Source organism: Hibiscus syriacus, unplaced genomic scaffold, assembly GCF_006381635.1.
Source record: "Hibiscus syriacus cultivar Baekdansim isolate YM2019G1 unplaced genomic scaffold, ASM638163v2 tig00020348_pilon, whole genome shotgun sequence".
Taxonomy (NCBI): Eukaryota; Viridiplantae; Streptophyta; class Magnoliopsida; order Malvales; family Malvaceae; genus Hibiscus; species Hibiscus syriacus.
Window position 1 is genome coordinate 64,152 of NW_024062490.1, and position 10,974 is coordinate 75,125.

The window sequence follows — 10,974 nt, forward strand, 5'->3', positions numbered from 1 at the left end:
AAACGGTTCAACGGTTTCGACCGATTCACTAGTAACGATTCAACCGGTGTAGATTGAACCGGACTAGACCACGATTCCCGGTTGAACCGGTGAAAACACTGATTTTTTCTCCTTTTCGTAAGAGATCAAGTCAATGCCAGTTCATCTGGATCGTACATTAAGATTAACCCCTTTCGTCTCTTGAAGCTAACGGCTCAGATTCAACACTTGTTACCATCCACATTTACTTTGTGAAGTGAAGTGGGTCAATGAGAGCTCAGTAGCTCAACATACACTGGAACCCAGACTTTCCCCTTCTAAACAAATTCCATTTCACTTTGTAAACGAACAGAATGAAAAATTAGATCTTTTTCCTGTTTTCAATTCAATAAAAATCCCATCTTTTTTCCCAGTAAGAAAAAAGGGAAACAATGAAAGTGAGTCGTCCGGCGGTTCATCCGGTGGAGGCTCCTCCGATGACGGAGGCCGCCGTTCACCATCCTAGAGTAAGGATGAAGGACATACAAGGCATGCCTGGGACTAAAGGTGGCCTCTTTCTTCGTCTTTCTCAGTTCATTTTCTCCATCATTTCTGTCTCTGTCATGGCCACCACCAATGATTTCCGCTCCGCCACAGCTTTTTGGTAATTACCCCTTTTTTCTTTTCATTTCTTTACTTATTCTGATGTTTCAATCTTCCATTTTTTTTTACGTTGTTTCCTTTTATGATTTTATTTTTTTGTACAAACACCCTACAGATTTATAGTTGAGCTATTGAAATGATTTTATCTTTTGTACAAACTATTATAATTGTTATTCCAGTTTTAAAATCATAAACAAGCTTTTTTCTTCTTCTAGTTTTTCTATAGAATTCTGATCTTTCAACTAGACATATGGGGAAGTTGTTTGCTTGGAATAGTATCTATGTTTGTATCACAATTTATACCGTGATGTATTTGAGATATGTCAGGACTTGAATGATCGGTATGGTTATGGGAAATTGAATGCCTTTTTATTTTTAATTGAATTTAGCTGTTCTGACTTTGAGCACATAATGTAAAATGTTGAGCTAAAGTGAGTTGGCAAGTCCCATGTTACTCGACTCGACCGAGAGTGTGGAATGATGCCTGCCTGCTTGTTCAACATGGGGATATTCAGAGTTTTTCACTTCATATTTTTTTAGGCACTTGGAGGGTTATATCCACATATCATGTCCAACTATTGTTAGTCAAGTATTCTCAAAGGAAAATGAAGTTTAGGATCAACTTTGGGTTCCACATATATATCTGTTTGACAAGCTTCCTAAGTGGTTCTGCATTTTCTTTGATGGTGGCTTAAACTATTGTGCATTTGTTTCTCTCCAACATAGTTGGATGGCTTTTCTTTGGTAGTACGGACTCTGAATTTCTATTGCTACATCAATCAGTTATTCGCATTCATGGGTGTATATCTAGCTTCACTTACCAGTTGCATAAAGTTAGTAAAGTCAATGCCTATGCGTTAGTGTAAGGGTATATTTAGATATATGATGATGGTTTCACAGTTTTTCATCTTAATACTAGCATGAACATTTGATTGCTTTTATTGCATCAGCTACCTCGTCCTTGCTGTTGGCCTGCAAAGTTTATGGAGCCTGTCCCTGGCATTTGTCGACATATATGCCCTCTTGGTCAAACGAAGTTTGCGAAACTATGTAGCACTACGTTTGTTCACGATTGGTGATGGGGTAAGAGAGCTTAATCGAGCATAAAAAGTATGCAGCATAGTTTATAGATCATCTTTTGGTTTTGTCATTTCATTTACCGATTTTCAACTGTAGGAAACTCGTATGGCACTTCTTGTGTTAATTTAGGCTATGCTGATGTACATTTCAGTAATCACTGGCTATTCTGATTCTGTGAATGAACTTCCCACCTATCTTTGAAAACAAATTTCCCCCAAGCTTTGGTGATTTAAAGGTATTAAAAATGGATAATCTGATATTATTGATTACACTTATGTTTCTCCATGCAAGTTCTAGAATGCCATTGCACACACTGGGTACTGTGGGGATGTTTAGTGATTGCTTTTTTTGATATTGGGTTTACTTCATTTGTGAGTTGTATCAAATCGGTGTGTGTGAAATTGCTTGGTGTCAAGTAAATTGTCAAGCATGTGAAATTGGTTGTATGCATGAAGAAATTCTTCTAATATATCTAAATCCGATTCCGAGGCATGTACTCTGTATCAGAATTGCTTAAAATGACGTTTCGTTGCACAGATCACTTCGACCCTTACATTCGCCGCTGCTTCTGCATCAGCTGGTATAACAGTCCTGATTGGAAATGATCTTGACAAATGTAGCATGAACCATTGCACTCAGTTTGAAACTGCTACAGCAATGGCCTTCATCAGCTGGTTCACCATGTCGCCATCCTTTCTGTTGAATTTCTGGTCACTGGCTTCCCAGTGATGATTGTGGAGTTTGCACTTAGTTCCGACTTTTCAATTTGTTGTGTTATTGATTAAACCAACAGTGTATATATAGATTTTTTGCTAGGGTTCCTGAGTTTTCTTCTTAAAACATTACTTGTATCTTTGAGTAAACACACCATTTTCATTATAATTGCTACCATGCTTTTCTCACAACTCTTTAACACTTAGTGGCTACTGATCACAGAGTTTCAATTTCAAAGAGAGCAACTCTTTTAACTTTGAGCTGATGAACGTGTTGGTATGTTAGAATTTCGAATCCAAGCACATAAAACCACTTCCTTTATCTCCAAGCTATGATTTTGCACCAAATTTTTCCCAAGAAAAAAGATTATGATCAACATTTCATGAACTACAAGTAAGACGGCAGAAAATTTGAGGCCTTGATTATGCATAGGGAAAGAACAAACTTCAAAGTTCATCACCGTAATGAATTACTTGGCTGCAGATTCCAAACCAATTAGTTGCAAGCAATGTAGCAGAGAGAAGTTGTGCTCAACCCGAATATCAGCAAATTTTTTTTGGGGGAGTTTCTATACTATGATTGACACCTTCGTTTCTCGGCTTCAAGCTCATTTTTTAATGTTTCTATCTGCTGGAGTAAAGCTGCATTTTTCTGGTAAAATTGGAATTAGTCAATAAAACAGGAAGAAATATTTGAGGCATATTAATTTTCTCCTGCAAATCTGTTTTTACGTATCAATAGCAATTGATGTTTCACAAAGTTTTCAATGACTCTCGTTAATGATAACGAAAGTCTCTCTCACATTCATTTTAGTTTACAACCAGAAAGTCATGATAAATGGCCTTCTCAGTAAAATAAATGATCAAATGCCTTATTAATCTTTTACTTATTAATGAATTATGAGGCACTCTTTTCCTCCTTCCGCTGATTATGGAACACCAATTGGTGTTCCTTTAATCATGAAGGGGGGGGTTTTAACGAGGCCTTAACTTCCTATAAAAAAAATGCCTTATTGCTAGCATTTACATTGAAGAAGGTTTTCAAGAATGACAAAGAAAACATACAGGATCAGTGATCATAAGAACAAGAAAACAAGAAAGAAGGATAAAATAAGACAACTTTCGGTAGCGAAGAAGTTACCTTTTGCAGCATCTTCAGTCTTTTATCGGAGCTAGTGGAATCTTCCTTCTTTTCAAAAGACTCCTTGATCTGTGAAAAGGGCACATACTCTATCCATCACAAGAGTTGACAAGCACAAATTAAGGATTAAAAAGATAGTACCGGAGGAAGTTTTTTTTCCCAGCATATATTTAAACTTAAAACTCACCTCTACAAGAAACTAGCTAAACATAAATGGTGTAACCTCTAAAATATGCTAGTCCAAAACGCATGTTAGTTTTCCTATTCTCAGCACATACGACTTCCCGAATCCCGATATTTAATTAGTCATTATGAACAGAGTACAAAAAGTTCAGAGACATGCAGGATAACACTCCCCCCAGGAACAACATGATAATACAAGGAGGCTTAAAAGAAGATATACCAGGTGAAACAAATTGTTCCAGGAAATTAGCGCCAAATTATTCTTTATAACATATTATTATTATGGGTTGCTGCTGCATGAAATTTCTATTGAAATCAGGAACTGTGTAAAGAAAAAAAAACCCTCCAGAATAGCTTTTCTAAAATGTAGAATTCTGCACGAAGTCAGTGAGAAGTTGCTCGATTATAGCAACAACAACAACAACAACAAAACCCAATTCCCATATGTATGGGGTAAGGGGGAGGTAGGGTAGTAGGCTACCCCCAACGCCAGGTTGAGAGTAACTTCCGTGGAAGACCTCCGGCAGTCAGAAAATTAAAAATTTAGATAAAATGCAATGCATGTATAAATAAATACATAAATACATAGCTAAACAGTATTCATATGCAGTCATTAAAATCATATGTGCGTCTGTAACAGGAATTAATCCCTGCATAATTATCCCTGCGAAAGAATCTCTGCATATAGACATAAACATAAGATAAGATCCGGCTAAATTTAAAAGAGGAAACATGAAGAGAATGATACACAGAAGTTAACGTTAGCAAGCCCAGTTCTAATCCTTCATAAATACCAATAACAGAAACGTATAAAAAGTATAAGTCATGGAAAATACTACAAAGACATTAAAAGAAGACAGAGATGATACACCCTATAGATGTGACCCACACTACTCGACTACCCTAGTCTTTAGCCTCCATATTTTCCTATCAGAGGTCATGTCTTCGGTAAGGGCTAAATCCCTCAAATCAGATCTCAAGCAGTCTTCCCACTTTCGCCTTGGTCGTCCTTTCCTTCTGGCACCGTCGACTGTAATCGACTCTACCCTCCTTACCGCATCCGACGGTAGTCGCCTAAGGACATGCCCAAACCACCGTAGTCTTCCCTCCCTCAATTTTTCGGAAACAGACACCACCCCCAAGGACATCCTAATAGCAGAGTTTGTCGTCATATCCCTCAGAGTCTTACCACATGTCCATCGAAGCATTCTCATTTCTGCGGCCTCAATCCTCCTTACGTGATCCTTCTTGGTTGCCCAACATTCTGATCCATACAACAGCGCTGGTCTTATTGCCATTCTATAAAATTTTCCCTTAAGTTTTAGAGGGACCTTCTTGTCACACAGAACTCCAGTAGCGGCCCTCCACTTTAGCCATCCCGCCTTTATACGGTGTGTAACGTCATCATCTACACCCCCATCTTTATGTATCATAGACCCTAGGTACTTGAAACAATCCTTTGAGGGGAGAACGTGTCCTTCTATGCATACTTCTACATCTTCATCGTTTTGGTTCCCATTGAAGTTTGAACATAAATACTCTGTCTTTTCAATATTGATCCTTAAACCTTTTTCTTCCAAAGCAGTCTTCCAGGTAGCCAGTCTACTATTCACTCAGATTTTGTTTCAGCAACTAAGACAATGTCGTCAGCGAAAAGCATACACCATGGTACACCGTCTGGTGTCGCACAATAGATGTCGTCCATGATCAAGGCGAAGATGTAAGGGCTAAGAGCCGACCCCTGGTGGAGTCCGATTTCCACCGGGAATGCCTCGGTGTCGCCAACTGTAGTCCTGACGTAAGTAGTAGATCTACAGTACATATCACGAATCGCCCGGATATACGCAGTTGGGATCCGTCTCGTTTCCAAAGTCTTCTAGATCGTATCGCGGGGAACACTATCATAAGCCTTCTCAAGGTCAATGAACGCCATGTGAAGATCTCTAGACTTTTCCCTATATTTCTCCATAAGCCGTCGAAGTAGATGAATCGCCTCCGTGGTAGACCTGCCTGGCATAAAGCCAAATTGGTTTTCCGAAACCCTAGTAACTTGTCTCAACCTAGCCTCTATCACCCTTTCCCATAGCTTCATGGTATGGCTGAGGAGTTTAATACCTCTGTAGTTACCACAACGTTGGGGATCTCCTTTATTTTTATAGATTGGTATCACCGTAGACTCTCTCCACTCCTCTGGCATCTTGGCAGTCTCTAGAATAATATTAAGATGTTGGTCAACCACTTAACTCCCTCTTCTCCTAGGGCCAACCACACAGTGATAGGAATTTGATCAGGACCGACAGCTTTGTCCCTTCCCATCTTTCTAAGAGCCATTTTGACTTCCTCAAACCCAATCCTACTTGTAGGGCAGTCCTTGGCCGTAGTATGATAGTCGGTTAACCCATCAGCGATACTATCTCTACATGGAGAGGCACCGTCATTAAATAAGCTAAAGAAGTAACTACCCCAAACCCTCTTAATATCGTGATCTTTCGCTAAAAGAACACCATTGTTGTCCTTAATAAACCTAATGTTACCTAGATCCTTTTTCCTAATCTCCCTAGATTTTGCAAGTCTGAAGATGCCATTTTGTCCTTCCTTGGTGTCTAATCTCTTGTACATTTCCTCGTATGCCTTATCCTTTGCTTTAGCTACCGTTTTCTTGGCTTCCCGCTTTGCCTCTTGGTATCTTTGTTTAGCTCTCGACCTTTCTTCGTCGTCATTGCATTGTAGAAACTCCTTGAAGCAAGTTTGTTTTGTCTTCACCTTAGTTTGGACTTCGTCGATTATAGCATTTTTCTATAAGTGAATTCTCCAGTAACAAGCTCCAGATTTAAGCTTTTTAAGCAGGAATTTGAGAAAACTTTTGAGCAAAAGAAGCCAAGATAAATTCTTGCAGTTCCATATACGAATTAAAACAGCCAAAGTGACTTAATAATTAGCTCCAAGTTTGAAAATTTCCATGTGACCTGATTTGCAAGATCAGCTATCTTTTCTTATTAAAACTTTATTTGAATATTTCTCTTTTAATCCTGATTCTTCCCAAAAAGACTATCTAATTGAAATAAATTTTCTTTCTTCAAAATTGAGTAAAACCAAGAATACCAATTGTAAACCTAAAATCACTAATTGATCCAAATTTAACAAAAAAAATGAAAATGGAAACAAGAGAATATACCTCTTCCAGTTCTTTGGCACACTTGGAAGACTTTTTTGCCTCTATATCAAATCTCAGCCTCCACTCCGCAGATTCATCCATTGCCTCTTTGTTGGCAAGATCAAACTGTTTCCTTCTCTCCCATAAACCAACGACAAAATCATTTCTATTACAATTTAACCAGAGAATTGAAAACCCAGAATTCAACGCAACCTAATTTTAATCAAAACCCAAATTTTATATACACATATAAAATAACCTTATTAACTCAGCATCGTCGGAAGAGATAGAGTGTTGAATAGCCCAAAGCCTGAAAGAAACTGCCACCCCTAAAAACATAGCCAACGCTAATCCCCACAATACTCTGCTGCTCCCTCTTCTCGCCATTTTCGTTTTCTTCTCCTTTGGATTTTCTCACTCTGTTCTTTCCTTCCCGATCTATTTTATTCAGTTTTAGCAGAACTATAAAAGTATCACATTAGTTGACGGAATGAAACAAAATTAGGATAAAAATAGGTTTAGGAAAGTACAAGCTCAACATTATCATTATTGAATCAAATTTTATATTTTTTAGGGTAAACTGCAAGTTTATTACTTAAATTATTTTTTTATTCCGTTTTAATATCCAACCTTTATTTTTTTTAAACTATACACAACTTTTATTTTAATCTTAACTCAATATTCAGAATATTTTTTTTAAAATTCACTTGGTATTCAAAAATTATAACGATGCACTTGATATAAAATAATTCATGGAATATTCAATATTATATTAAACAAATTAAATTTTATAGAAAATTAATCAAATGCTTTTAAACATCAAAAAGTTATTTAATATTAATTAAAATAAGAATTTAATCGGAAAAAATCATTCTCATCGAAATTTGAGGTATTACACTTGTTATCAAAGGGGTTTACGTTTGCAAAGTCAGATTGTTGTTTGTTTGTGAGGAAGACTGCAACAAACACAATGTTTTTAATAGTGTATGTGGACGATACTATACTCAATAGGGCTTAAAATTAGGTTCAACTCGACTCGAAAACTCGCGAACTAAAATTTATCAAGTTCAGTTTGAACTCGAAATATAATATTAAAACTCGATTTAAACTCTAAAAGACTCGAACTAAAAAAAAATTTAGGAACTAGATTGAAGCTCGAGACTCGAACTCGATTTAAGCTCAAACTCGATTCAAGTTCAAACTCAAACTCGAATTTGAACCTACAAAAATCTTATATTATATTTAAAAATATACTTTTAAAAAATTATAATTATCAATAATATATTTTTAATAATATAATTTTAAAAAATCTAAAACTATAATATAACATTTTTGTTTTAGTAATTCGCAAGTTTTTCAATGTCCTTCCGAATCCTTCGTGAACAGAAAATGAAGCTCCTCTTCTTCTCGCCAAATATTCATGAGGAGGGATCCTTCCGTCACGATCATCGCCGTCGGCATCTTTATCACTCTTGGACCAGTCCGGGACGGTGACCGGCAATGAAGCTGAAACGACCTTTTGGGTCTTATGAATTCCGTCTTTCTTGGGAGTTTCTTAGACGAAGCTCGAGAACTCAGTAATGGCTTCTTTCCATCATGTGTATTCGTTGTTGCTTCATCGGAGTTATAATTCCATGTATCTGCTTCATCGAATTTGAAAACGCCGCCGTAGATGATGTCATCATTTGATCCAAAAAGGACCTTCCCTGACGCCATTGATGAATAGGGTTTGCTTTGAAGAAGAAGAGATTGTTTTCTTTGTGGTTGATCATCTTTGAATTTTTATAGTGGCGTAGTGGATAAGTTCTCCGTTTTGCAAGTTAACCAGAGTTACTGAAATACGAAAGAGGGAAATTCTATCATGCTTGCATCCTCAGAGGATATCCATGGGGTCATCCACTTGATCTTTTTATCAAGTACAATGTGTGTGAATGTGATTCAGCACTGAGATGCATATTCTCAATTTCAGATATTTATTCTACTGCCAAATTTGAGTGCACGAAATAACACTTGGCCAAACAAAGAATTTATACAAATGAACCAACCGTGTCAAGTGTGGACCAATTGGAATGCCCCATTTGTCACTAAAGAAACACGCTTGCACTAGACTTGGAGGGCCCACTTCACTTCCCAACTTTATTAATAGATCAGAACTTGCATTCCTTGACACCTCATTTTCCACAATTTTCCCTCTAGTCTAGGATTTTCTTTTACGATAAATAATGAGAAGTATAGATATTTTATGATGATATTAAGTTGGTTTTGTTGATGGTTAGCGGTTTATTTATTTATTTATTTATTTTTGTGTGTGGATGAAGAGTCATAATTTGGGAAATGAAAACGATAGTTAGCTGGTGTTTTCGTGTTGAAGAAAGTCGATATTGTAGAATGAATAAGCAATTATAGGTTGAAGAGGGTTTCAACCCTTTTTCCAGTCTTAATTAAGAGTATTTATAGTAATCTTTAGTGTGTCTGACAGTTATAGTGTCATTATGACTATTTCATAGACTAATAAACTATATAAATATGGTTATTAGACCTCAAATCATGTTTTAAAAAAATCACATGGATTTGTTAGACGTCTTATCTATGTATTGCAGTTGATTGGGAAGCTTGTATCCAATGAATGTGGGCTTGTTGAAGGCTATGGATGACGAAGTGCTGATAGTTTGTTGGTAGTTTCAACGATTTTGGTATTACGGAGGCTCATAGGTTTCTAGAGGTCTTCTATATATATGAAGGTATAACAAGTTGTCCCCATTGGTTGAGGGGAATGCAATAAACTGGTTTGACTCAAGACTTATGGTGAAGAATATATCTCGTCGATATGTTGCTACAGTCCTTTGGGTGGTCCCGGTTTCACATTCCGACTTGAACTGATGATGGAGTCGCCACCGATGGTTTTTATATTTGGTAGACAGATAGATTTAACTTGCCTATTTATTGAATATGCACTTACCAGAGAATTGACGAGTTCGGGGGTTGTTTACGATTGAGGATGATGAGCATGCTCGAGTCACCCTTTCGGTACCAATCGATTACCCGATTGTATATATCGCAAAAATTAAAATTTTAAACAAAAATTTAAATTCAATCCAAATTATTTACCTTTGATGATCTTTTTATTTTGATTGAATCTCCTTTTTACATAAAATAAAGTTAATATTAAAAAAAACAAGTCAAATATAATAAAATAAAATAAAATAAAATATATAATAAAAAGTAATGATAAAAAAGGTAAGTAAAATGCTGTAAAAAAAATTAGAGTACTAATTTATAAAAGGGAACTAAATTGAAATAAAATTGAAATTCATGCTAAATTGTATACAGTGACCAATTCAAATTACATATCAAACTTCTGGGGGCGTAGAAATAATTTAAAATTTTAATAATTGTACGGAGGTCCCTTGTATTTAAGTACCCAAAAAACCTATTTTTCTTCCTCATTTGTAACACCCCACCAAAAATCTCACCCTCCACTCTCAATCCTCTTGAGCTCTCCTCCATCATTTCCAGAAAACGACTACCAGACCACTGCTCCGACAACCACCCACGGTGGTCGGTGTGTAATATCCCAAAAGCCAGATCAGTGACTAAAATGTAAATTCTGAAAATTTTGTGCTCAAATTTGAAAACAAGTTAAAAGTTTAGGGACCTTATTAGAGAATTTGATGTTGGATTTAATTGTAAAGTTGGGAAGTAATAAGGGTATTATGGTCTTTTCTAAGAGAAGATTTTTATCTTTAGTTCTCACATATGTACATGGGCTAACAAAGAGATAACAATAAATATATTACATGTAATGCATATGCTTTTATGATATGAATTGTATTATATGATTTATATGATGATGTGTGTATTGCTTGGTTAAATGAATCATATGTTGGTTAAAAGAATAGATATAAGAGGATATGATTATAAGATATAAATGATAAGAATATTGATAGTGGAATAAGGTTAGAGATGGAAATAGTGTGTGATATGTATATGTGTATATTATGTTGTATATAATGTTATACTATTTTGGTGTGACATCATGAGATAATATGTTCATGCATGTTTAAATAGTTAGAGTTCTTTTA

General features: G+C 36.1%; 2 protein-coding genes across 2 annotated transcripts; one reads left to right on the forward strand and one right to left on the reverse strand.

The window, feature by feature from the left end:
* Nucleotides 1-261: 261 nt before the first annotated feature.
* Nucleotides 262-2,583, forward strand: LOC120209830 (CASP-like protein 5A1). The gene is made up of 3 exons (XM_039208727.1): nt 262-622; nt 1,572-1,704; nt 2,239-2,583. The coding sequence occupies exons 1-3, from the start codon at nt 411-413 to the stop codon at nt 2,428-2,430; spliced, it is 537 nt and encodes a 178-aa protein (XP_039064658.1). The 5' UTR covers nt 262-410; the 3' UTR covers nt 2,431-2,583.
* Nucleotides 2,584-2,747: 164 nt separating this feature from the next.
* LOC120209831 lies at nt 2,748-7,433 on the reverse strand. Its single transcript, XM_039208728.1, has 4 exons — nt 7,152-7,433; nt 6,914-7,025; nt 3,556-3,624; nt 2,748-3,066 (listed from the first exon to the last, which is right to left on the reverse strand). Exons 1-4 carry the CDS (start codon nt 7,277-7,279, stop codon nt 2,989-2,991), a joined length of 387 nt encoding a protein of 128 aa, XP_039064659.1. The 5' UTR covers nt 7,280-7,433; the 3' UTR covers nt 2,748-2,988.
* Between the last annotated feature and the right edge of the window lie 3,541 nt (nt 7,434-10,974).

Excerpts from the sequence above, each read along its gene's own strand:
- LOC120209830 (XM_039208727.1), top strand. The coding sequence starts at position 411 with ATGAAAGTGAGTCGTCCGGCGGTTCATCCGGTGGAGGCTCCTCCGATG. Across the intron at positions 623-1,571 it reads CGCTCCGCCACAGCTTTTTG|CTACCTCGTCCTTGCTGTTG; the intron begins GTAATTACCCCT and ends TTATTGCATCAG. Across the intron at positions 1,705-2,238 it reads TGTTCACGATTGGTGATGGG|ATCACTTCGACCCTTACATT; the intron begins GTAAGAGAGCTT and ends TTCGTTGCACAG.
- LOC120209831 (XM_039208728.1), bottom strand. The coding sequence starts at position 7,279 with ATGGCGAGAAGAGGGAGCAGCAGAGTATTGTGGGGATTAGCGTTGGCT. Across the intron at positions 3,625-6,913 it reads GTGCCAAAGAACTGGAAGAG|ATCAAGGAGTCTTTTGAAAA; the intron begins GTATATTCTCTT and ends CCCTTTTCACAG. Across the intron at positions 3,067-3,555 it reads GACTGAAGATGCTGCAAAAG|AAAAATGCAGCTTTACTCCA; the intron begins GTAACTTCTTCG and ends CAATTTTACCAG.